This window comes from Myxine glutinosa, chromosome 4 (genome assembly GCF_964187855.1).
Source record: "Myxine glutinosa chromosome 4, kmMyxGlut1.1, whole genome shotgun sequence".
NCBI classification, from domain to species: Eukaryota; Metazoa; Chordata; class Myxini; order Myxiniformes; family Myxinidae; genus Myxine; species Myxine glutinosa.
In genome coordinates, this window is record NC_136264.1 from 165,846,562 (window position 1) to 165,872,842 (window position 26,281).

At 49.1% G+C, this 26,281-nt stretch overlaps 1 protein-coding gene across 1 annotated transcript; it reads left to right on the top strand.

The window, feature by feature from the left end:
* The first annotated feature begins 6,734 nt into the window (after positions 1–6,734).
* On the top strand, positions 6,735–16,646 carry LOC144891660 (uncharacterized). The gene is made up of 4 exons (XM_078775331.1): positions 6,735–6,887; positions 6,986–8,387; positions 16,275–16,474; positions 16,632–16,646. The coding sequence occupies exons 2-4, from the start codon at positions 7,091–7,093 to the stop codon at positions 16,644–16,646; spliced, it is 1,512 nt and encodes a 503-aa protein (XP_078631457.1). The 5' UTR covers positions 6,735–6,887; positions 6,986–7,090.
* The last annotated feature ends 9,635 nt before the right edge of the window (positions 16,647–26,281 follow it).

The window sequence follows — 26,281 nt, forward strand, 5'->3', positions numbered from 1 at the left end:
TCAGAGCACTTGGGATGTTGGTAGGCATGTGAGGCTGGTTCCACTCTTCTTTTTTTTTTTTTTTTTTTGAATACAGAATCGAGGCTCGTGAAAGAGCTAACATTTATTTCACAAACAAATCAAACAGACAAACAAAATATATAAAAAGAGGGAGTGGAAGACAAGATGGGGAGAGAAGGGGAAGCACATAAACACAACATTTGAGAGCAGGGAGATGTGTGGGAGGGAGAGGGCTTTGGGGGAGGAGGCGTGGGAAGGGGGGGAGGGGTGGGAGAAGTATAAAACACAAGGACACCAAGGACTTCCAGGACAGAAGTTGGTATTTCAAAAAAGTGGATTTGGGGTGAAATTAGCGGGGGTAGAAAAGATCAAGGTTTTGGATGGGGGAAGATAAGAGATGGTGGTGAACAGCTGTTTTAAAGACCTGGAGGGTGGAGTGGGATTGAAGAGAGTGAGGGAGTTTGTTCCAGAGGTGGGAGAAAAGAGGAGTGAAGGTGAGCAGAGAGTCTTGATTTTGGCAGTTTAACCATAAGAGGGTTGCAGTCAGATCTTGTGCGACCTGTAGGAATATTTGGGGGACAGAGCCCAGAGAGAGCTGGGGGGGTTGGAGGGGGGGGGCAAGGCCAGAGAGGAGTCGGTAGAAGACGGAAAGACCACCAACCTGCCTGCGGTGAGTGAGTGGAAGGCCCTTGGAGTTAGCTTCATCACGGGAGATTCCAATGATTCTGAACGCTTTGGTTTCAACAGCGTGAAGACGAGCTAGGTGTGAGGCAGGAGCACCAGCCCAGAGGGGAGAGCAGTATTCCATTGAGCTGCGGATGAAAGCCTTGTATGTGTTGAGGAGCTCAGGTGTGCCAAGGAAGGACTTCACACGACGGAGGATGCCCAGTTGGCGACTGGCTTTGGAGGCCAGATTTGAAATGTGGTTTTCCCAGGAAAGATCATGGCAGATAGTGAGACCCAAAAGCTTGAGTGACAGAACTTCTTGGAGAGGATTATTCAGAAAGTGGATGGGAGGGTTGGCCAGTCGGTCTTTTCAGAGAGACTTCGTATGAGTGTGAGATTTGTCAGGATTGAAAGACATGTTCCACTTGTTTGCCCAGTCTGTGATTTTGTCCAGGTCTGCAGAGAGTGAGGAGGCTGCAGACTGCCGATCTGAGGGATGAGGAATGGAGCGACAGGGAGTAGAGTCATCAGCAAAGAGATAGGATTTTCAAGAAAGTCAGAGAGATCATTGATGAAGACCAGAAAAAGCACAGGGCCCAGAACACTGCCTTGGGGAACTCCTGCCTGAACAGGAAGAGGAGATGAGAGAAACCCATTCAGGGCCACACGTTGACTACGACTAGAGAGGAAGTCCGCCAGCCATGCGTGGAGATTTCCATGGATACCAAAGGAGGAGAGTTTGGTGAGCAGAGCGGGGTGCCAGACCGTATCGAAGGCACGTGATATGTCAAGGGAGACAGCTCTAATTTCCTGTTTGGCATTGAGGACCTCCATCCATTGTTGAGAAAGCAGAAGCATCATGTCCAGAGTAGAGTGACCAGGTCTGAAACCAAATTGATGATCAGAGATCAAGCCATTGGTGAAGAGGAAAGATTTCATATCCGAAGCAATGATGGATTCCATGACTTTGCTGATAATTGGGAGAAGGCTGATTGGTCTGATCTGGTTTTGCACCTTTTTTGTGCAAGGCGGTGATGTTGGCTGATTTCCAAGCAGATGGCAGATGACCTTGAGCAAAAGAGAGGGTGAAGAGAACAGAGAGAGGGAGTGAAAGAGTGGAAGAACAGGATTTTAGGACCCGTAGGCTGATGCCGTCAGGTCCAGTTGCAGAATCAGAGTCGACGGTTGACAGAAACCTTTCCACCTTGTCAGGAGGAAAGGACACAGAGTCCAGGAGCAGCTGGGTACGGTGGGTAGAGAGAGGGATGGGTTTGGGACACTAGATTTAGAGGCAAACACAGAGTTGAGGCATTCAGCTTTTTCACGTGCAGAGTCAGCCGCGTTGCCGTTTGAGGTGAGGGAGGGGATGGAGGGGGAACAAACACCAGAAACAGATTTGACCAGACCCCACCAGGATTTGGAAGAGGGAGAAAAATAACAGAGTTCGGTCTTGAGTACGGAGAGATATTGTTTCCTGGCTCTCCTGAGGGTGGACACACACTTGTTTCGGGCTTTGTGAAAGGAAATGAGATTTCCTTCCGTTGGATTTGCTTTCCAGGAGACGAAAGCAAGTTGTTTCTGGGCAACAGCCTCACCACAAGAATCCGTTTACCATGGACGGGAGGAAGGGTATGACAACTGAAGACGAGATGCGATAAATCTGTGCATGAGAGAGAGCAATTTACTTTGGAAGAATTCCCAGGATGAGTTGATGTCAGAGGCGGTAGAGATGGGAGACCAGTCCAGATGATTGATGGCTGATTGAAGACCGTGCCAGTTGGCCTGAGTGAAATGCCAGACTCGTCGACGCTGAGGAGGCTCTCGGAGAATGGTCAGAGAGATGTCCACTTTAACAAGCACATGATCAGATGAGCCGATTGGAGCAGAAGAAGAGCAGCAGACATTTTCAGGGAAGTTAGTCATAACCAAGTCCAGAAGAGAAGATGCTCCGTTGACTGAGATCCGGGTCGGGAAATTGACAGATTGTGTCAGTCCCAGTGAGTCGCAGAAGTCCTTTGCTGAGGAGCCATGGCTGGTGAGAGAGGTACCCACACCCAGCCAACTGGCATGGTGACAATTGAAACCACCACATATGAGGAAGAGAGAGTTGGGATGGGTGGATAGAAGTTGGTCCATATTATCAGACAGTGAGATGTATATGGAGTCATCACTGTTTGGTGGACGGTACAACACACATATGAACAAAAGGTGGGAGCGAAGGGGAAGCCGTAGCCAAAGGTATTCCTGGGGGTGAGGTGGAGAGGGCAGTGCAGGGCGAGTGAGGAAGAGAGTTTTTTTTTCTAAAGATAGCAACCCCACCTCCAGGACGAGGGTCAGGTCTATCATACCGGAGGATGGAGTAACCAGGGAGAGATACTAAGGAATCGGAGACATCATGAAGGAGGAAAGTTTCTGTTAAGCAGATCACGTCTGGTTTGTCAGAAGTAACCTGTATGGAGAGATCAGTCAAGTTTGAGCGAAGGCCCCGGATGTTTGAGGTCCATACCGTTAATGAAGAGGAAGGGGGAGCATTGGATACAGAACAGGAGGTGGGGGGGGGGGGGGGGGAAAGGGTTGGGTAAGATGTGGAAGAGGAGGAAGTGGTAGGGAGAGCTGTTGAAGGTGTGTCAGAGATTTCAGAATAGCTTGGAGAAAGGGAAGAATGGGGCGGACAAAAGGTTTGATGGTGATTGGGTGAGGCACAGTGAGGTGTTATTTGAGGAGGGGGAAGAGTGAGGCAGAAGGTTGGGGGAGATAAAGTTGGAAGGGGGAAGAAGCGGGGAGGATGCTTTGAGGAGGAGGGTTGAGAGGGGAGTCTAGGAGGGGAGGAGCAAGGGAGAGTCTCGGAGGGGAGGGGTGTGGGGGGAGTTTAGGAGGGAAGGGGCAAGGGGGGAGATTTGAAAGGGATGGGTGATGGGGAAGATTTGGAGGGGAGGGGCAAGGGGGAAGATTTGAAAGAGATGGGTGATGGGGAAGATTTGGAGGGGAGGGGCAAGGGGGTAGATTTAGAGGGGAGCGGTGAATGGGAAGTTTTGGAGGGAAGGGGTGATGGGGAAGATTTGGAGGGAAGGGGAAAGGGGGAAGATTTTAAAGGGATGGGTGATGGGGAAGATTTGGAGGGGAGGGGCAAGGGGGAATATTTGAAAGAGATGGGTGATGGGGAAGATTTGGAGGGGAGGGACAAGGGGGTAGTTTTGGAGAAGAGGGGTGATGGGGAAGTTTTGGAGGGGAGGGGTAATGGGGAAGTTTTGGAGGGAAGGGGTGATGGGGAAGATTTGGAGGGGAGGGGAGAGATTTGATTTTAGAAAGTGTACGATTAATGGGAAACAAACATTTATTGCAAAATGAGTTTCTTGTGACCTTCGAGTCAAAAATACGTTTGAGGACGCTGAAGGAGGGGTTGAGTGCAGGAGAGTTTCGGGAATGTAGAAAAGAGGAACTGTAAGAGATGGAATTTTTTTTTTGAATGAATAGATTTGGTGAGCAAGTCGAAAGCATCCTTTTATAGAACAAGAAGAAAAAGGTGTTATAATATACGACAGAATACAATTCTTCAGGGGAAAGTTTAAACATTTTTAAATTGAGCAGTGAAAACTATCTGGGAAATGGAAATAGGGGTGAAACACGTGATCGAAGAACGAACGAACAAAAAGAACAACGAATAAACGAATAAGAACAGAGAAGGAAATATTTTTTTTTGGTTTTTTTTTTTGAGTTAAGATTTTAAACAAGGAAGTATGGGGTGAAAGACTGGTACAAAAACAGAGAACGAAAGTAATTGCAGCGCAATCGACAGACCGCTGAGAGAAAAACAAAGCCTCAAGGTCGGACACGGTAGCCTACCAGGCCTCAAAATACGCGACACAAATTAACCGACGATTTTGTATACATGTATGAAAAATTTACACCGAGAATCTTACTAAAGACACACTTTAGGTACACACACCGAAAGATGGATACAGTTTCGACAAAAACACAATTGTGAAAAATTTCTTAACTTCGAAAGTGTGAGCGCATGGACAGCTTTGAAAAGACGTGACCTCCAATCTTGCGCATGCGCAAAGGACTCCCAATGAAAAGGGAGTTTCAATGGAACCAATTTCAATGAAAAGGAGGTAGCCAAGTTTTTTTTACACTTTGAGAAAGTGGCTCAAATGCTAAAATGGCCTGTGGAGTCCTGGACTATGTTAGTGCAAAGTGTTCTGGTGGGTAAAGCTCAAGATATCTATTCGGCTTTACCGATTGACCAATGTGCAGATTATGAGATAGTGAAGAAAACCATTCTTAAAGCCTATGAATTCGTCCCTGAAGCTTACCGGCAAAAATTCAGGAATGCCAGGAAGAGGGAGAGTGAGACCCATGTGGAGTTTGCCAGAATGAAGGAAACCATGTTTAATCGGTGGTGTGACTCCAAGGGGATTGGGAAAGACTTCAACCTGTTGCGACAATTGATCTTGGTGGAGGAATTCGAAAAGTGTGTCCACGCGAACATTAAAGTACATCTGGATGAAAATAAAGTACCAGAGTTGTTTGAGGCAGCAACCGTGGCAGATGACTGTGCCTTGACACACAGGATGGGGTTCCACAAACCTAACGTCCCGCTTAGAGTTAGCCAGGGGAGTTATGGAAAATCAGGGGTGGAGAACAAATATTCATGGAGGCGGCCTAGAGATGACTATGGGGACAAATGTGATACCGCGACTTTTAGGGATCAGAAGTCTACAGTTCCAAGACAGACTTATCTTCTGGGGGGCCTGAGGCAGACCACGAGTTTTTTCTCTGGGCCTACTTGCGCTTTTTGCAAGAAACCTGGGCATTTGATGTCCCAATGTTACGCCCTGAAAAGGAAAAATCAGGAGCGGAGTCGGACTAGTGCAACTCCGAATGCACTGGCAAATGCGAGAAATTGTCCTTGGAGGACAGTGCCTTGTGAAGGTTCCCATGCCAAAGTTACGGCATCACAGAACGACCTTGTTCAAGAGGGTTACAAACCTTTTATTTCAGAGGGGTTTGTGTCACTGGATGGAGACTTAACGAACCAGAGACCTGTTAGGGTATTGAGGGACACAGGAGCACATCAATCTTTGATGCTTGAGGGCATTTTGCCATTGTCAGAGAAAACGGAAACTGGTGTTAGTGTTCTTTTACAGGGGGTTGGTGGCTATGCTAAAGCTCCACTTCATGTCATCCATTTGAAGTCTGATTTGGTGTCAGGACCGGTCACCGTAGGTTTACAAGCCACTCTTCCTATCGAGGGAATCTCTTTTATTATCGGGAATGATTTGGCCGGTGGTCGAGTTTCTGGTAATCCCATGTTGGTTGAAAAGCCCAGTATGGAAAATAACACCGCACAGTTAGAGCAGGAGATTCCGGGTATCTTTCCATCCTGTGCAGTGACTCGTGCTATGGGTAGGAAGCGCTCTGGAGAGAAGGAGAAGGAAGGCGATGTGGATTTGGGTTCCTTAGAGGTATTGGAGGAAAATTCTGAAAGAGGTAATAGGAAAGGAGTGACATCAAAGAACTTAAGGAAAAGGTGGCATCTGGAACCAAAGAGGAAATGGAGTGTCCGTTGGAGATATCTGGGAGCGAGGTTGATCAAACAGTGCTGGTCCGAAAGAGACTTGTTGAAGAACAACACGGAGATTCGGAGATCCGGAGTTTAATTGGTGAAGCCGTTACAGAGGAAGAGGCTATGAAGATACCTGTTGGTTACTTCATGAAAGGGGAAATACTCATGAGAAAATGGAGACCACCGGAGGTGCCAGCAAACGATGAGTGGAAAGTTCATTACCAAATTGTGGTGCCACCGCCGTACCGGAAGGAGATATTGAGTTTGGCGCATGAGACACCTTTGGCTGGCACCTTGGAGTGAACAAGACCTGTGACAGAATATTGGTACATTTTTTCTGGCCAGGATTGCGACGTGATGTCGCGGATTTCAGTAAGTCTTGCCATTTTTGCCAGCTGGTGGGAAAACCTAATCAGAAAGTCCCATCCGCACCTTTAAAACCAATTCCAGCTTTTGAAGAGCCATTCAGCCGTGTCATTATTGACTGTGTAGGCCCTGTAGTGAAATCGTATCCGTACTGAACCCGGGTGGGGATGCTCGCTGCTCGCTGTCATTGTTGTCCCCACTAGGGGCGTGACTATAAGACCCGTTGCTGTGTCAGTGCTCCGAGACTTCTCCCTTGTGACATGTTACATCGGTAGCCTCGTTAATGGTACGCCTTTATAGAATATCTAGCTTGCTTGCATTGACTGATATGAATGGCTTTATGAGATGTCGCATCGTATGCTTATTGTGTATTTCTACTTACAGGAATGATCTGATGATCTAAATGCAATTAAACCAAACCGTTGGACTAAAGTTGTGCGGACCTGAATGGTTTTCCACAACACTTAATTGCATTTAAGATCTGCTGACATGGCTGGCAACAAGACGTTGACGGTGTCCATTTTCAGCGCCGACCCACAAGCCACGGACGGAGGCTTGCAACTCAAGCACTGGCTCCGACAACTGGAGCATCTCTTTGATGAGCCTGAGACCGCTCCGACGCCTGCCGCGAAGCTGGCAATATTACACTCAAAAATCGACTACCGGGTCTACCACGCGGTCGCTCAATGCACGACGTATGATCTTACCATCGCGGAGCTCAAGCGGCTTTATATAAAAGAAAAAAGCCCTGTGTATGCGCGTTATTTGCTGCAGACGCGACGGCAGCAGCCCAACGAGCCTATGGATCATTACGCCCAGGAGCTCCGGCAGCTCATGCTGGACAGCGCCAAGGAGCCACGGACTCCCGAGCAGGCTAAAGATGATCGACTTTTAGATGCCTTCATAGCAGGGGTCTCCTCCCAGGAACTACGTCTCAAACTCTTGGAGAAGACCGACCTGACCTTCGCTACAGCGGTTGAGCAAGCGACGGTGTATACCGAAGCGCGGATGCAATCGAACGCCTATGATCGCACGCGCCTTTTGGCGGGCACCTCACTACACGCCCGGCCGGAGAGTACCACTGACGAGGACGTGGATCCGCCTGCTGAACTCCGGGATGCTCCGGAGGATGACCCTACCCTGACAGCTGCCGTTACGACCAGCAGACCCAAGGCCTTGCGCGGGGCCGCATGTTTTTTTTGTGGAGGGCCTCGTCATGCCCGAGTCGTGTGTCCGGCACGTGACGCTATTTGCCATTTGTGCTCGCTAAAGGGACATTACGCGAAAGTGTGCAAGAAATCGGCACGCGGCTCGCGGCCCTTCGACTCGCGCAGCCGCGGTCGCGCAGGCGCGGCAACCTTGAACGGGCTTGTAGCAGAACCCACGAGCCCAGCGCCTTACCCGACTTCGAAGGGGAGGGCCCCTCTCTGCGGCCCGCTGGGCGCGCAGACAACCTTGACTGGCGCCACCGGACAGCCACCACCGTCTCATTCTCCATCGGGGACAAAGGCCGCGTCCTTGGCCAAACCTCGAGCCACGCAAGGGAAGAAACAGCTTTCGAATACTACGGAAGCCTTTTGTCAAAGCGACCAAACGAAAAAGGCGATTTCGAATACTACTACGGAAGCCTTTTGTCAAAGCGACCAAACGAAAAAGGCGATTTCGAATACTACGGAAGCCTTTTGTCAAAGCGACCAAACGAAAAAGGCGGTTTCGGCTACAACGGAAGCCTTTATCTGCCAGGAGTGTCAAAAGGCGATGCCAAATACTACGGAGGCCTTTTCTCGTCGGATTTTGAATCGCGAAACACCGGAATGCTGGGGAAAGCCCTCTGATGACGATAATGGATTCCCCATGGTCAACGCAGACTCCGGCCACGATCGCAAAACTGCTGCTGGTGTAGGATCCACCCGCGAGGCTGGTCCGACCCATTCGGGGGGCTCAGTCCCGCTCCCAGCTGCCTCGTCTGGCCTGGCTCAAGCCCTTATTCCCCTTATGGTTGAGGGCCATTGTGTTCAGGCCTTGGTGGACACCGGATCTACGGATAGTTTTATCGACCAGCGACTTGTGCTCAGGCATGGATGGCGGATCGGGTGGTCTACGAGACGGATCTTCATGGCTTCCCAGGGACTCCGGCTTAGCACAAAAGGGGAATGCCGATTGAAACTAGTGCTAAAGGGACGGGTTTTCCCTGATGTACACCTTATGGTTTTACCCGCATTATGTGCTGATATTCTGCTAGGACACGATTTTCTTAAGCTGCATGGACGTCTGGTAATGGAGTTCGGTGGGCCTGACACTCTTGTTGTGGGGGCGGACGACGCGCTAACGGTGTGCGCCCTTGCGCAAATGGACGTCCGTCCGCTTTCGCTGTTCCCCAATCTAACCTCCGACTGTACCCCTGTCGCGGTAAAATCGAGACGCTACTCTCGCGCGGACATGCAATTCATTGCGGACGAAACGACTCAGCTCTTGAAAGACGGCATCATAGAACCTAGTAGGTCGCCGTGGCGTGCCCAGGTCTTAGTGGTGCGCAGTGAGGCCCATCGCAAACGCATGGTAATCGACTATTCCCAAACGATTAACCGCTTTACACAGCTGGATGCCTACCCCCTTCCGGGGATGGACGCGCTAGTGCAACAGGTGTCCCAGTATTCGGTCTATAGTACTCTCGATCTCCGTAGTGCGTACCACCAGATCCCTATCTCTAGGGCGGATCGTATCTATACCGCTTTCGAGTCGGGGCAGCGGTTGTACCAATTTACACGATTGCCCTTTGGGGTGACGAACGGGGTCGCTTGTTTCCAGAGGGCCATGGATGACCTCGTTGCGCGGGAGCACTTAACCGATGTTTTCGTCTACCTCGATAACCTTACGGTTTGTGGATATGACCAAGGGCACCATGACGCTAATCTGAAGCGCTTCCTTGAGGTCGCGCAACGGTATCACTTAACTATGAACGAGGATAAGTGCCGATACTCCCTACGCACCATAGATCTTCTGGGGTACACCGTGACCCATGGCTCTGTCTCTCCGGATAAGGAACGTCTGCGACCTTTGCTCGACATGGCCCCTCCCTGCGATCGGGCGTCCCTGAAACGCGCCCTTGGGCTGTTCGCCCATTACTCCAAATGGGTGCAAAATTTCTCCGCGAAACTTCGCCCCCTTGTGGCCTGCGACACTTTTCCCCTGAGTTCGGCCGCATTGACGGCCTTTGAAGGTCTTAAGACCGACATCGCCCGAGCCGCCGTAGCAACCATCGACGAGAGCGGCTCGTTCGTCCTCGAAAGTGACGCCTCGGATCAGGCCATCGCGGCGACCCTCTCCCAAGGGGGACGTCCCGTGGCTTTCTTTTCACGGACTCTTACCTCCGCTGAGCGGCGGCACTCGTCCGTTGAAAAGGAAGCGTATGCGATCGTCGAGTCTATTCGGCGATGGCGCCCGTACCTACTCGGGCGGAGCTTCCAAATCATCACGGACCAGCAAAGCGTTGCGTTCATGTACGACACCTTACACGCCCAGCGCATTAAGAACGAGAAAATCACTCGCTGGCGTATCGAACTCGCCGACTTCTGTTACACCATCAAATATCGCCCAGGGAAGGATAACCAGGCCGCCGATGCCTTATCGCGCCCCACTACATGTGCTGGTATCACCTCGTTGGAGGGCCTACGGGTGCTGCATGCTACTGCGGGCCATCCCGGCGTAACGCGTTTCGCTCATTTCGTGCGGAGTGGGAATCTCCCTTACTCGATTGACGATATCCGCCGTATCTGTCGCGACTGCGCTATCTGCGCGGAAATCAAACCGCGTTTCTATAACCCCCCTATGGGGACTCTGGTGAAGGCTACACGCCCGTGGGAACGCTTGGCGATGGATTTCAAGGGCCCTTTGCCGGTGTCGAGCGGCTCTCGCTATCTGCTCACTATCGTTGATGAGTACTCACGATTCCCCTTTGCTTATATGTGCGCGGACATGACTGCTGCCACGGTGATGCGTTGCTTACAGAACTTGTTCTCAATGTTCGGTTACCCGGCCTATGTCCATACCGACCGGGGTGCAGTCTTCTTGTCTCAGGAGGTGCGCGGCTATCTGCTCCAAAACAACGTTGCGTCTAGTTACACCACGCCGTATAGACCCCAGGCTAATGGGCAGATCGAACGCTTCAACGGGATTATCTGGAGGGCCGTCATGCTCCATCTCCGGACCCACGGCCGGGGCCTCGATAAATGGGCTTGGTCGCTACCTGCGGCGTTGAACTCAATCCGGGCACTCCTGAGTACGGCAACTAACCAAACTCCCCACGAGCGTCTTTTCCACCACCCCAGGAGCTCGGGGTGTATACGGTCTTTGCCCAGTTGGCTCGCTGGGCCCGGGCCGGCCTACCTTAAACGGGCAGTTCGCGCGAGCAAGTACGACCCCCTTGTGGACAAAGTGCAGATTCTCCAGGCTAATCCTGAGCATGCTCGTGTGATGACGTCTGATGGTCGTGAGACTACTGTCTCCGTTCGTCATCTTGCCCCTTGCGGGGTCGACGACCTTAGTAGGGAATCGGACGAACCGGTCGAACCCATCTATGAGACTATGACCTCTCCCGACGCTCCCATCGCCGATAGTCCACCGACACTCCCCCCGTCGAGACTGCCCGGGTCCGACGACTTGGCGTTACCCCCTTCATCACCCGACCCTGTTGACGCCTCTGACACCGGGGATACAGGGTTACGAGACGCCGTACCCGGGGAATTTCGAACGCGTGCTGGCAGAGAAATTCGCCGCCCGGCCCGCTACGGTTGGGCCGACTGATACACCGCGCCCATGCTGACGCTCACTCGCTTTTAGCCACGCGGCCGTATAATTCTGACGGGGGGGGGGGGGGTGAATGTAGTGAAATCGTATCCGTACTGAACCCGGGTGGGGATGCTCGCTGCTCGCTGTCATTGTTGTCCCCACTAGGGGCGTGACTATAAGACCCGTTGCTGTGTCAGTGCTCCGAGACTTCTCCCTTGTGACATGTTACATCGGTAGCCTCGTTAATGGTACGCCTTTATAGAATATCTAGCTTGCTTGCATTGACTGATATGAATGGCTTTATGAGATGTCGCATCGTATGCTTATTGTGTATTTCTACTTACAGGAATGATCTGATGATCTAAATGCAATTAAACCAAACCGTTGGACTAAAGTTGTGCGGACCTGAATGGTTTTCCACAACAGGCCCTTTACCTAAAACTAAGGCTGGACATCAGTATTTGTTGACCATCATGTGCGCTTCCACAAGGTTCCCAGAGGCAGTGCCTCTTAGAAAAATTACTGTGGCAGTTATTGCGAAGGCCTTGATTAAATTTTTCACTTTGGTTGGCCTCCCTAAGGTCATCCAGTCTGATCAGGGTTCCAATTTCATGTCAACACTTTTTCAACAAGTGGTACACCTGTTGGGAGTGGAGCAAGTAAGATCAAGTACTTACCATCCCGAGAGCCAAGGGGCCTTGGAAAGGTTTCACCAGACATTGAAGAATATGATTAGAACGTATTGTTTTGAATGTGACAAGGATTGGGATGAAGGAATACCCTTATTGTTGTTTGCTACGAGGGAATCTGTTCAGGAGTCATTTGGGTTCAGTGCTTTTGAACTTGTGTTTGGACACGCAGTGTGAGGACCGTTGAAATTGGTGAAAGAACAGTGGCTACAGGAGGAGTCACAGTCAACAGTGGTGGAGTATGTGTCAACGGTTAGGCACAGATTGGCAAAGGCTTGTGAAGTTGTGAGAAGAATCTTGAAAGTGACACAGGATAAAATGAAAGTGAGACCTGACATTAAATCTCAGATAAGAAATTTCAGTCCTGAGGACCGAGTGTTAGTGTTGCTTCCTGTTCCAGGTCAGCCACTACAGGCTTGATATTTTGGTCCCTATGCAATCGAAAGGAGGGTTAATGAAACAGATTACGTGGTGACAACTCCCGACCGATGGAAAAAGCGGCAGCTGTGTCATGTCAACCGACTGAAGAAATATTATGAGAGGAAGCCTGTGGAAGAAATGGTTCCTGTCTCACCTGTAGTCGGGGTGCAAGAGAATCCAGAGGTTGAGGCCGTTGTGAAGTTTTATAACTTTGATGACCAGGCTTGTCCCAGATTGACGAACACAGAAGTGTTGTCATTTAGATGAGAAATTAGGTCATTTGACGAGGGAACAACAAGAACAACCCACCCCCCCCCCCCCTTCACATGCCTCCCCCCCAAAGCCCTCTCCCTCCCACAGATCTCTCGATGTCTCCATGTCTCTCGTTCCCTGCTCTCAAATGTTGTGTTTGTGTCCTTCCCCCTCTCTCCCCATCTTGTCTACCGCTCCCGATGTTATTTGTTTTATGTGTCTGTTTGTCTTTCTGTGTGACTAATGTTCGCTCTTTCACGAGCCTCGATCTTGTATACAAAAAAAAAAAAAAAAAACAAAAAACTATCCAGCTTAATTTATGAATTTGCACATTTGTTCACAGATGTACCTGGTCGTACTGACCTGGTATATCATGATGTTGAGGTGGGGGAAGCCACTCCTGTGAAACAACACCCCTATCGGATGAACCCTGTGAAGATGGAGTATCTTCGGAAGGAGGTTCAGTTTATGTTGGAGAATGACATCATTGAACCAAGCAGCAGTGAATGGAGCTCACCATGTGTGTTGGTTCAAAAACCCGATGGCAGTTTTCGCTGTTGTACGGATTTAAAACGGGTTATTGCAGTGACCAAGACCGACTCATATCCCATCCTGAGGATTGATGACTGTATTGATAGAATAGGCCCAGCTAAATTTGTAACTAAATTTGACTTGCTGAAAGGGTATTGGCAGATTCCTCTTACTGATAGAGCCAAGGAAATCTCGGCTTTAGTCACACCAAATGGGTTGTATCAGTACAAGGTTCTTCCCTTTGGATTAAAAAACGGGCCTGCTACATTTCAACGGCTAAGCTTATTGCAGACCTTGAGGGGGTGGAGGCTTATCTGGATGATGTCATCATCCACACTGTGACCATGGAAGATCATATTAAACAAATTCAGGCATTTTTCAAGAAATTGACCGAGGCAGGGTTGACCAACAACTTATCTAAGAGTGAGTTTGTAAAGGCACAGGTGGTGTTCCTAGGCCATGTAGTAGGTCAGGGTCAGGTGCAACCGGTGACAGCCAAGATAGAAGCCATTGATCGCTTCCAAGTTCCAAAAGGGAAGAAGGAGCTTATGAGATTCTTGGGTATGGCTGGTTGGTACCGGCGGTTCTGCAGGAATTTTTCTGATGTGGTAGCCCCTTTAACGAATTTGCTGAGGAAAGAGACCAAGTTTGTTTGGGATGACAAATGTCAGGCTGCCTTTGCCCACGTCAAAGCAATATTAATGAGCTCTCCTGTCCTAGCAGCCCCGGATTTTCAAGCACCTTTCAAGTTGGCCATTGATGCAATTGATGTGGAGGCTGGGGCAGTTCTACTACAGGAAGATGAGGATGGAGTGGATCACATGGTGTGCTACTACTCCAAAAAGTTTAACAAACATCAGGCAAATTATGCCACTGTGGAAAAAGAGACCCTTGCTCTCCTGCTAGCGCTTCAGCCTTATGAGGTGTATCTGGGAACTACTACCTTTCCTGTAACAGTCTTCACTGATCACAACCCCTTAACCTTCATTCAAAAAATGAAAAATAAAAATCAGAGGTTGATGAGATGGAGTTTGGCTTTGCAGGAGTTCAACTTGGAAATTGAGCATGTAAAGGGCAGGGACAATGTCGTTGCTGATGCTTTGTCCAGAGTGAATTAACTTTGGAAATTTCTGTAGCTTGTTTGGAAGTTTTGTTGCTTTATTTTGGGGAATATCAATTATTGTTTCTCACGTGAATTGATAATTTGGGTGTGAGTTTTACTTTTGTTTGTTAAAAGTGTTTTTGCCTGCAAAGAAAGTTTTCACTATGTTCAAACTTTCTTTCTTGAGGGGGGAAAGTGTTATGGATTCGTCACTTCCGTTGTTGTGGTTTTCATCCACTGTAAACATTTTTGATTCCATGTACTGTTATTGTTGTCATTTGAGGGAAATAGAGATTACTATTTTCAAAAGTAAAAAAGTTAATGTTTTAAATGAAACTGGAACCGGACGAAGAGGAAGAGGAGCAAGGGAAGGCGGAGCGAGTGAGTCGGACAAGAAGCCTAGCTGCTTCGAGGCCTGGAGCGAACGAGAGTCACGAGTGAACTTTTGGTTTCCCGGGAAAGGGATTCCTGCGACAGAGTTGTTATCACTGTGACAGATAAACCTGCGTGACAGGTTTTGCGGTTGATTCCGATGAGAATCATTGGAGTGCCGTTACGCCATGAGAATGGTCCGTCGGCCATTTTGACTCGCATGCTTTGCGCATTGCTCAAGGTTTTTCACTTCGCTTCAACCATTCTCACCGCATCCAGACGTTAATTTGGTGTGTTTGTGTAATGTGGCTTTTGAGTGGGAAATCTGCGGTTCACCGATTGAGAGCCGTCAAACGTCCATACCTGAAGGTGTGATTTCCCCGTCCCTTCTTGAGGACACCTTCGCCCATCTTTGGCAGTGTAACTGCCAACCCAACGGGATTCTGGTCTCGATACGACATCGTACGGACGATCACTGGAGTGGATCGACTTTGGCTTGAAGCCGGAATCAACTTTGGCTTGATGCCGGAATAGAGACATTGGGAATGTTCTTCTTTTCGCTCACTTGGAGCACAGTGAGTTATATTGTACGAACCTGATGGTACCATCATAGGAAATATATATTGGTTGTACAATTGATTATTATTGTTGTTGTACTGTTATTCTTGTGTGATCTTAATACAATACTTGTTTGTTGGAAACAATTGGTGTGGTTTCACCATTGATCTTTGACATCATGGTGCGGTTTCACCATTGATACAGAATAACACATCTTTCTGCCGTGACTCCTCTCGGGGCTCGGAGGTACACCGTGACGGGGGTTTGGGGAGGAGTGTGTAACAGAGTCAATATTTGGAATGGGGGTCTCGGTTCTAATTGGCTTTTTAGAAAATGGTTGGGTTAGTCAGGTTCACTCTGTTTTTTGTTCAAATTTTTTGGAGATTAGCAAAACTATACATTTTTGGAATATTCAGAATTCCAAAAATTAATGTTGGCATTTGCGGAGACACTTTTGCGAAAATGGCACTCAGGACAGTGATGAAGATCGGTAAAAGCATATTCCTGAACGGTATAGACCTAGTAGATCCTGTGTATAGGACTTACAGTTCAATCTGATATTAACAAGGCTGATTTCTTGCTTTATAAACCCATACCTATAACTTCAAAGGACTTGCAATATCATGTATTATGTAATAGTTTTTCACAAATATAAATACAATGGTTTTCAATTACCTTTGTTTGTTGCTTTTCTATAATCCTGAGCACTATTTTGAGGCATTTATTGGATTCATTGACCCAGAAAACATAGGATTAGCATATTTAATTAAGTTTCTAGGTTGACTAGAAGCCGAGATAGTGCAAAATATGTATTTTATGGCGGTCATTTTGAAAATCCAAAATCTGTGTCTGTGCAAATGCCAACATTGTTTTTCGGATTCTCCATGCTCTGATGATTCCAAAAATGCACAGGTTTGCTAATCTCCCAAAATTTTGAATGAAATTATATTTGTTAACATAGTGAACCTGACTATGTGGTCGGGTTATAAAATATCAGCCACTGATGGAAAGAGGAGAGACCATCAAATCACATCGATTTCGTTTTTTTGTTTTTTTCCCTATGGAGCACGACAGCACCCAAAGATTTGCCGTTGCAGAATTTGCCGTTTTCAGTTTTGCGTTCAGTCTTGCTCTTTTCAAGAAATCGTCATCATATTGAACGTATATAATTGAGAATAAAAGTTTCTCATTTAGTTTCGTTTTAGGTGAATATATTTGGATAATTTTCTCAGAAACTGATGTGTAGTTCATGAACAACGAATATTTCATCCAATATTTAACAATCAATCTTATTTTTCTTTTCTGATGATGCCTGTAGCTAAGCAGTTCATGAGGTCGGTTTATCCAGGCATGATTAAGTGGTAGTGAGTAGTTGGTTCTTCTATTTAGCTGGTGTAATGTGTTATGCTTGCTATGTTCAAATGAGTCAGCATTGTATTACTCTGTTGCAGGTATGATTAAGGGATATGGCCAGTCGAGACTCAGAGAATGAAGCCAGCAACACTTGCTGTATCCTGCCTGTTCTACCACCAGCAAAAAGAAGGAAAAGACCAAACTACGAAAAATGTTTTTTGTCAAGGACATACGAAGGAGGTTCTTCAAAAGTCAAAAACGTCTTCCAAAGAGACTCTCATTTCTGCACTACATCGTAGGCATGATGAGTATTTGCTGCCAAATTTAGACGCACTGAAGACTACAGATTATACTGGCACTCAAATTGCAAGCACAATCAGGATCTCCTTTCGAAGAGACTTGGGCCATCTCATTCTCCTTCAGAAGTATCAGGATCTGGCATGACAAACGCAAGCCAGCCAGGGAGACGATCGAGATCTCAGTTAAATGTCATGGACTGGGCCAGGTGCCTGGTCTGCAAAAATAAGTCCCACAAAAAGGTGATGGGAATGCTGAATGTAAGCACATTTGAAGTTGGGAATGCTGAATGCAGATATTCTGCATGTGCTCCATGGTGTGAGCAATGACATTGTGGCTACAGCAGCCAAATGTCCCAAGGTATGCTGTTCAAACTACATTAGCAAATAAAGCATCGAGCTTTTAAGGACAGTAAATGTGAAGACAAGTATGTTAGTGCTTTTGATGAACTGGTTAATGATCTTAAACCTGAATTAGAAGCTGGCAAAGTGTACGATATGGACAGCCTTCTCAACAAATACAAGTCTCTTCTTGAGATACGAGTTATAAGCCCACACAAGGCAGCCAAGTACACAAAGCAGCATTTGAAGCTCAGAATGACGAATCATTGGGAAGAATTTTGGTGTTCGACCAGCCCCACATTAAAACGCAACCAGAACTGGTGTATAGTAGCTCCATCTTTCTGCAGGATGGACTGAATGCATCTTTTAAACTAGAACAGCACTCGATAGAGAGCATACCTCCGCGTGGTTGGCCACATCACTCAATGGTGAAGAATCACTTAAGAAATTATACTAGCTGGATCCGGATCTTCATCAAAATTGAATCGATTCTTCCTTGTCACACTGTACTGCCCCCTATAAATATATATATTGTTACGGTTCACGGTTAAGGATGTTATATTTGCCGAGCGGAGGCTCCGCGACCGAACAGTTGTTCCCCGACTAAACCCGATTTACCCAAACGTTGGCCGTATCGCGCCACAGATACTCAATGTGGAAAAGACTAAGACGACGAATGCAAAGAGGAAGAAGAAGAAGACGTACAGAAGAGTAACGGGGTTTATTATTATTTACACACACATAAGCAAAAAGAGCAGTCACGGGTATTTACAGCGGACATGAAAACGCAGGTGACACAGTGAAAATTACTAGCTTATACAGACTTAGTTTACTACCCAGGACAGCACGAACAGAACAAACTCACGTACGCAAATGGATGGAAGGGTAGGAATCGTTTGGAGGGATGAGCAGGTGGGATCACAGGGCACAGCGAGCAGGTCCACTCCGGGCGGGAAGCGGGGAGCCGGCAGCTCCTTGTAATCCGCTTTACAGCGCACGCCGGCAGCTCCTGGTATTCGGCTTTACAGCGCACGCCGGCAGGGTCACTCGCTGCCCCGTCAGGGCTTCACGCGGCTGGTTGAAACGGGGCTGGACTCATCTGCCGTATCTCTTTGCAACTCGTTCGTAAAAGTTCCTCTGCTTTCTCTTGGACCCTTTCTTTGTCGTGCACCTCTCCACGCAGCCCAGCTCGTATTCCCTTCCTCTCACTTCTCTCCAGCGCGGGATTGACATGCCCTCTTACGCACCTAGACTCATCTGCCGTATCCCTCGTCTCGCTTGTCCCAGCGATCGTCGCACCCTTCTCTCCAAACCTCCAGCGCGGGTCTGACACGCCCCCTTCGGTTTCGGTACCGCCCTCCTCCCCCGTGCTCTGTTTCGTGACCTTGTATGGTAATCCCACGGGCTTGTCTCCTTATTTGGGCATGGCGCCGACGGCACGCCCCTCGTGGCGAGCCACGGGCTTGTTTCCTTATTTGGGCATGGGGCTGAACAGCCCCGCCCTTCGTGGCGCGCCCTGGGCTTGCCTCTCCCGGGCGACCCCGCCCCTCCTGTTCAAACAGCACGGAGCACATATTCACTATAGCAGCGAAATGAGAGGGCGTGCACCCCACGCTTGTGAACTGCTTTACCCGCAGATGGAGAGTTTGGCTGGGAAATGGAGGTATTGAAGGGGAGCTATTCTTAATTGATTCGGTGCAATGGAGTATTATTCTAATGGAAGACAAGGCCTTACTCTAAAACACATAATAAGATATAAGCTACTGAACAAGGGTTTTATCGGGTCCTGCAATGTGGTGTTTCATGGAATAACTACCGGGACGCCCTTTTTACCTTTACACAACTCTGGAGGCAGGAGGGGCCATATTCAAACAATGTTCATACAACAATTTACCACTACAATACACACAATCAAAAAAATGCAATCCTCATATCCGCAACTCTGCACCCTCCTCCTCTTAGGCACGTCCCGGGCCTATAACTTTAATTTAGTGTGACACGTAGGTGTAGTTCCCTCTATTTTTAACCTGACCCTGAGTGCGACAGTTTTAAAACATAAATAAATGTGTCCCGCTGCTCCATTGCACCCTGCCTAACAGACTCACGCCCACAGTTAACCGAATTGCGGAATGGTCTTCAAACTACACACTGACGGTGGGGAGCATTATTTACAATCGACGCTACTTTTATTTACAAAACTAACCCAGGACCTGTGATCGTTCTTTCTGGGGGGGAGACAGTCTGCTCTGCATCAATGCACCATGAAAGCACCCAAAAAACGCACCAAAGCACCCTCAAGCACCAATCGGTGCAGTCACCATTGTTCAATGAATAAAAATAAATCGACATCCCCTAACCCTGCAGGTGGTCTCTTGCTCTTCGGCTCCCTCTGCTGGCTATTATTATTTGTTCTTCCAGTTGTTGTCTTTTCTTTGCTGGTGGCCTATTTGTATTAAAACTTGCACCCAACGTGTCCATTTTTATTTATTTATGGCCCACAGGGGCCGACTAGTGTGGTTCACCTGTGGGGCATCGGGCCCTGTGGCCAAGGTCTGCCAGCAAGATTTCGGGCCCTCATGGCCGGTTCCAGCAGAGGGGCCATGCCCCAACCCATGGGGTCCATAAGTGGTGCTCGGCCACAGACATGTGGTCCATAATGTGGTGCATCAATGCAGACAGCTGGTTCTGGGAGTTCCGGGCGCACAATGGCGGACTCACGCACGCTCCCCTCGGCGCCCAATGGCGCACAGGTCATGTGGGAGACAAAAGGGGGAAGACAGATGAGCAAGGGGTAAGGTCACAAGGGTACACATCAATAAGGCAATGCAAGGTGAAATGCGGACGGAGGGCGAAGTGAGAAAGCTCGTCCCTACCGTACGTCACCCCACTGTCACCTACACTACCCTTGACCTTACCCCATATGTACAAAATCTACACATTTACAAATTCGTCGCTACTGTCACGTCTTCCCCATATTTCTTCTATACCAAATTCGTCACCACAATCCCTCTATCCAAAATTTGCCATCACCCAATTCATCATCAATCCTCATAAGGAGGAAGAGATGGAACATCAAGCACAATGTCACACCCACGTCATGATGCATCTCACAATCCAAAACATTTGCACAATAAAATAATTAAACCAACCTGGCATGGTGTGGAGGTACCTGTCACCTCAGGTGAGTGGATGCAGATGGTGCGAGGAGACTTCAATCCTAACTATCCTCTAAATGACTTTAACACTCTTTACTCTACCCGGGGTCTTTCCCTGCCAATCCATTGGCCAACTTACACTATGGGTTCTAAAAACCAATTCCCATTGACCAAACTGTGGTGCTTCTCAATTTGGGGTCTCACTCTCCCGATTCATCTCCCGGTGCCCTTGCACAATTTCTGGGCTGTGACGTGTAGCTCTCCCAGCAGGTCTACCTACCTGCACACCTCCACCACTGTAGTTGCCACCCGAGCTTACCTAGCTCCTCACCCTAACCTAACTAACTGGGGAAGGCCCCACCTGGCTGTGTCACCCCACTCGGTGCCCTCTGGCACTGGGCTACCCGGGTCCGTCCTCCGGATCCTCGGGCCCCATCCACAACTACCGGCTCCCAGAGCCCACCTGCGGCCTCACCTGGCCGACATCCTCACAGTGGTGGAGTGCCCAAACCAACTACACACACTAACAGGCTACACGCCCAGCCATTTCCACAACACTAATGCACCCATCCAATCACCATTCTTCCACCCGCACCATAGATGCCAATATCCAACCACAATTTACCTATACCCTCTACCTAACACTTACACTACCCGCCCCGGGTATTCGTGATGGGGGTCCACTCTTCCCCCATTCACACCTTCACACCATCCACTCCACTCCACAATTTCCACCATACTCACTCCACGACCATCCATTCCAATACTCCATATATTCCACACTACCATTTATGCCATACACCTGTTGGTGCACACCTGTGCACTCACACCTGGTGCCACCTGCACCCTCCTTCCTTACTGGACTAGTTGGTCAACACAACACACATCACCATCACTCAAACACTGCTCCACGCACCTGTCCAGTTGCACACCTGTGCAATCACACTACACTCACAATCACAATCAGTTACTCATACCCTGCTCAATACACTTCCAATCCTCAAACACACGGCATCATCTCATCTAACTACTCCCCTCTGAAACTTGCGCTTCCCAGTCGCCCCTTTAAACTATTGCGCTCCCACGTCATTATCATCCACACTAATCTACCTGCGTCCCCACTACAGGTGTCCGTCACTACCTAACCTTAACGTCACCTAAGGTCGTTCTTTTCTAGATCCCTACACACGATATATCCCAACCCACCCGGGCTAGTTTTCACTGCCATAAACCCCATAAAACTAGTGCTCCTTTGCCCCCCTCTGTGAGGGATGACAGAGTTGCCATCCCACCACATCGGGGGCGTTCCACTACCAATTTTGCTCACCAAATTTCAGCCAATCAAAAATTTGCCAATCACTCTACCAATCCTCTGCCAATCATCACTCTGCCAATCCTTTGCCAATCATCAAATTTTGTTTTTCTAATTTCGGGTCCAGACCACTATCCTCATCATTACAGTCTACTTACTAATGCCTCTCGGTGCGCCAATTCACTTCTACAGCCCGGCTTCGTAAAGCCGAGCAATGAATGCGGGTTGTTTGGTGCCAGCGGCTGGATACGTCCTGCATTCGGTGCAGGGACGGGGGCTTACCCGGGCCGAGATCCCATGCACCACCTCGGCACGGAGCCATCCCATGGCCCGATCTCGACCTGCCGGAACGTCTCCACAATAAGGGGTCGCCATGACGACCCTTCCTATCGGGATGCCCGCTCCACCTAGTGGAGCACGGACGCGGCCGTTCCAAACGCGGCCCAGCGTGGATCACGTACGGTGGTCCTTTCGAATCCGCCGTGGTTCAGAACCCCGCTGGTCCTCGCGGCACGCGGAGCTGCCCGACGCGCACCGAGGGCCCGATTCGGCTAAATGTTGTTCTAACCGCTAACCCGGTTACCGTCGATGCCTCACCTGCATGCTTACACGCATACGCTACCCCTTTCTTGCTCATACATCCAGCTGTTCCCATGCTCCTCGTCATTGCACCTTCTCTTACACACCCAGGTACACTCATTCCACTCACAGACTTGGTCACACACCTGACCACCGAACACCTGGGCAAACACATTCGTCGTTTGCACACCTCACCAACACACCTCTTCGCGCCCCCTTCTCTGTCACCTCCTCTGTGACAACCACAGGTGTGCTCTCTCTCGCACACCCAACCACGTGTCTCACTACCAATTCCAGCGTGCATTCCCACACACGCTCTACCATTCCAGGTGTGCTTCCTTCCATTCCAGGTGTACTTCCTCTCTCACCTGTCACAACCAACTCACGCTCCGCGTCACTCTCACTACTGTCACCACCACTCTTGACAGCGCACTCACCCTTACTCTCGACAGCGCACTCTTTCCTCATGCACCTGTCCGTTACACACCTTTCTCGCGCACACTCTTGCGCCCGCTCTCCCGTTACACCCTCTGTAACACTCACCACAGGTGTGCATTCTTCCTTATTTTTGACAGCGCCCTCTTTCCTCATGCACCCGTCCATTACACACCTTTCTCGCGCATCCTCTTGCGCACACTCTCCCGTTACATCCTCTGTAACACTCCTCACTACGCGCTTCCATGTGCTCCCTTGCACACGCGCTACGACCGACTCACTCTCGACAGCACACTCACTCCTTGGCGCGCACTTTTTCCTCACACACCCCATGGTCGGACATTCTCGCACACCTCTTCCTTCGCACACCGTACCTGTCGCACACTTCTCCAACGGCCTCTCACGAACACCCAGATCCAAATCAATCCCCAAGCTGACTGAAGCTCTCCTCACATCATATACATTTCCACGTATATCGCCACTCACCTTGGCACCCCGTCTCCTCACCTCCTTCGCCACCTGCAAACTCTTTATTTGGTTAGTGAGCACACCATCACGATTTGAGCACCGACCTTGTACATATTCCATCACTTCCTCCCTTATCTCCCTCTTAGTTTCTGTCCGTCCCTTCGTAATTTCACTCACCTCTTCTTCCACTTCCTCTAATTTTTGCTTCACCTCTTTTATTTCCCGGTGCGTCTCCTCAAGTTCGTCCTCTAAGGCTATTTTGACCGTCTCTATGTGCGTCCTCACCTCTCGGTCCTTCGTCTCCATTACCTCTGTCACCTCATCCAACCTCATTGTCAGTCCCTCACGTACCATCTGGCATTGCCTCTGTGTCGCTATCAAGTCCTTTTTTATGTCGTTTTGTGTCGCTTTTAAACCTCCTAGTACCGCAGTGTTCCTTTGAACCTGCTCCACTAACTCTTTTTGTCCCTCCGTCAGATGTTCCACCTCCTCTGTCAGGTCCTCTATTCCCCCCTGTAACCTAGCCGTATTATTCCTCACCTCTTTCTCTATACGCTTTTCACCTCGCTTTACCTCCTCGCGTACCCCCGAGACCTCCTCACTTACACCTCGTCGTATTTCCTCTTTCATCTTTTCCCTCTCTTTTGTAGATGCTGCCCTCATCTGTCCCAATTCATCCCTCTGAGCATCCAATTTGGTTTCTACCCCGATTTTTACCTCCTCTATCTGCTCTCCCATTTGTTTAATTTCTCGGGCGGATTGCTCCCCTATCTCCCGCAATTTGTCTTCCATCCTATTTTCTAACCCCATTAACCCATTTTTCACCCCCTCTATCTGATTCTCCTGGGCAGCCATTCTATTTTCCACCCCCATTAACCCCTTTTTCACCTCTTTTATCCCGTTGTCTAACCCCTCAAATTTGTTGTCTAACTTCCCAAATTTCTTGTCTAATCCCTTAAAATTATTGTCTAACCCCTCACCGGTACTCCTCGCTTCGTCCCTCATTACCCCCAATTGCTCACTCTGAGCCCTCGCTTCACCCCTCATTACTTCCATTTTAGCCATCATTTGAATCATAAAGACTCGCATGTACTCTGGCATCTCTGGCTCGGCTGCCGCGACCATGTGCGCAGCGCAATTTGGTGCTGCTACGGTCACGGGCGCGGCAAAATTTGGTGCCGCTACAACCACGTGCGCGATAGCACCATTTTGTGCGCCTGATACCCCTCAACCACATCCTCCATATACATTTCCCCGAGGTCCTGGGTCGATTCCACCCCATCTATCTCTCCCACCGGCATCCCGTCGCCTTGACCAGCCATGGCGCGATTTCAAAATTCGGGTTTTTCTTTAAAAACAAAACAATTTCCAGCAGCTTGTAATTTTGACCGCGTTAAGCGCGCTTCGGGTCCGATCCCACTCCTGACACCAATTGTTACGGTTCGCGGTTAAGGATTTTATATTTGCCAAGCGGAGGCTCCGCGACCGAACAGTTGTTCCCCGACTAAACCCGATTCACCCAAACGTTGGCCCTATCGCGCCACAGATACTCAATGTGGAAAAGACTAAGACGACGAATGCAAAGAGGAAGAAGAAGAAGACGTACAGAAGAGTAACGGGGTTTATTATTATTTACACACACATAAGCAAAAAGAGCAGTCACGGGTATTTACAGCGGACATGAAAACGCACGTGACACAGTGAAAATTACTAGCTTATACAGACTTAGTTTACTACCCAGGACAGCATGAACAGAACAAACTCACGTACGCAAATGGATGGAAGGGTAGGAATCGTTTGGAAGGATGAGCAGGTGGGATCACAGGGCACAGCGAGCAGGTCCACTCCGGGCGGGAAGTGGGGAGCCGGCAGCTCCTTGTAATCCGCTTTACAGCGCACGCCGGCAGCTCCTGGTATTCGGCTTTACAGCGCACGCTGGCAGGGTCACTCGCTGCCCCGTCAGGGCTTCACGCAGCTGGTTGAAACGGGGCTGGACTCATCTGCCATATCTCTTTGCAACTCGTTCGTAAAAGTTCCTCTGCTTTCTCTTGGACCCTTTCTTTGTCGTGTGCCTCTCCACGCAGCCCAGCTCGTATTCCCTCCTCTCATTTCTCTCCAGCGCGGGACTGACACGCCCTCTTACGCACCTAGACTCATCTGCCGTATCCCTCGTCTCGCTTGTCCCAGCGATCGTCGCACCCTTCTCTCCAAACCTCCAGCGCGGGTCTGACACGCCCCCTTCGGTTTCGGTACCGCCCTCCTCCCCCGTGCTCTGTTTCGTGACCTTGTATGGTAATCCCACGGGCTTGTCTCCTTATTTGGGCATGGCGCCGACGGCACGCCCCTCGTGGCGAGCCACGGGCTTGTTTCCTTATTTGGGCATGGGGCTGAACAGCCCCGCCCTTCGTGGCGCGCCCTGGGCTTGCCTCTCCCGGGCGACCCCGCCCCTCCTGTTCAAACAGAGCACGGAGCACATATTCACTATAGCAGCGAAATGAGAGGGCGTGCACCCCACGCTTGTGAACTGCTTTACCCGCAGATGGAGAGTTTGGCTGGGAAATGGAAGTATTGAAGGGGAGCTATTCTTAATTGATTCGGTGCAATGGAGTATTATTCTAATGGAAGACAAGGCCTTACTCTAAAACACATAATAAGATATAAGCTACTGAACAAGGGTTTTATCGGGTCCTGCAATGTGGTGTTTCATGGAATAACTACCGGGACGCCCTTTTTACCTTTACACAACTCTGGAGGCAGGAGGGGCCATATTCAAACAATGTTCATACAACAATTTACCACTACAATACACACAATCAAAAAAATGCAATCCTCATATCCGCAACAATATATATAAACATATATAAATATATAAAAATAAACATAGAGTTATGTTTGTGGGGTAGTGATGTGTAGAGTCAGGTAGATTTGTGGAGGTATCATGCTCCGGATGTCGGGTAAGAACTGTTGTAAGAATCAGATCTACAACATTGTCCCAAGAGTAGGTTTAATCGTAATCGTTCTCAGACAG

Excerpts from the sequence above, each read along its gene's own strand:
- LOC144891660 (XM_078775331.1), top strand. The coding sequence starts at position 7,091 with ATGGCTGGCAACAAGACGTTGACGGTGTCCATTTTCAGCGCCGACCCA. Across the intron at positions 8,388-16,274 it reads TACTACGGAGGCCTTTTCTC|TGAACCTGACTATGTGGTCG; the intron begins GTCGGATTTTGA and ends TTGTTAACATAG.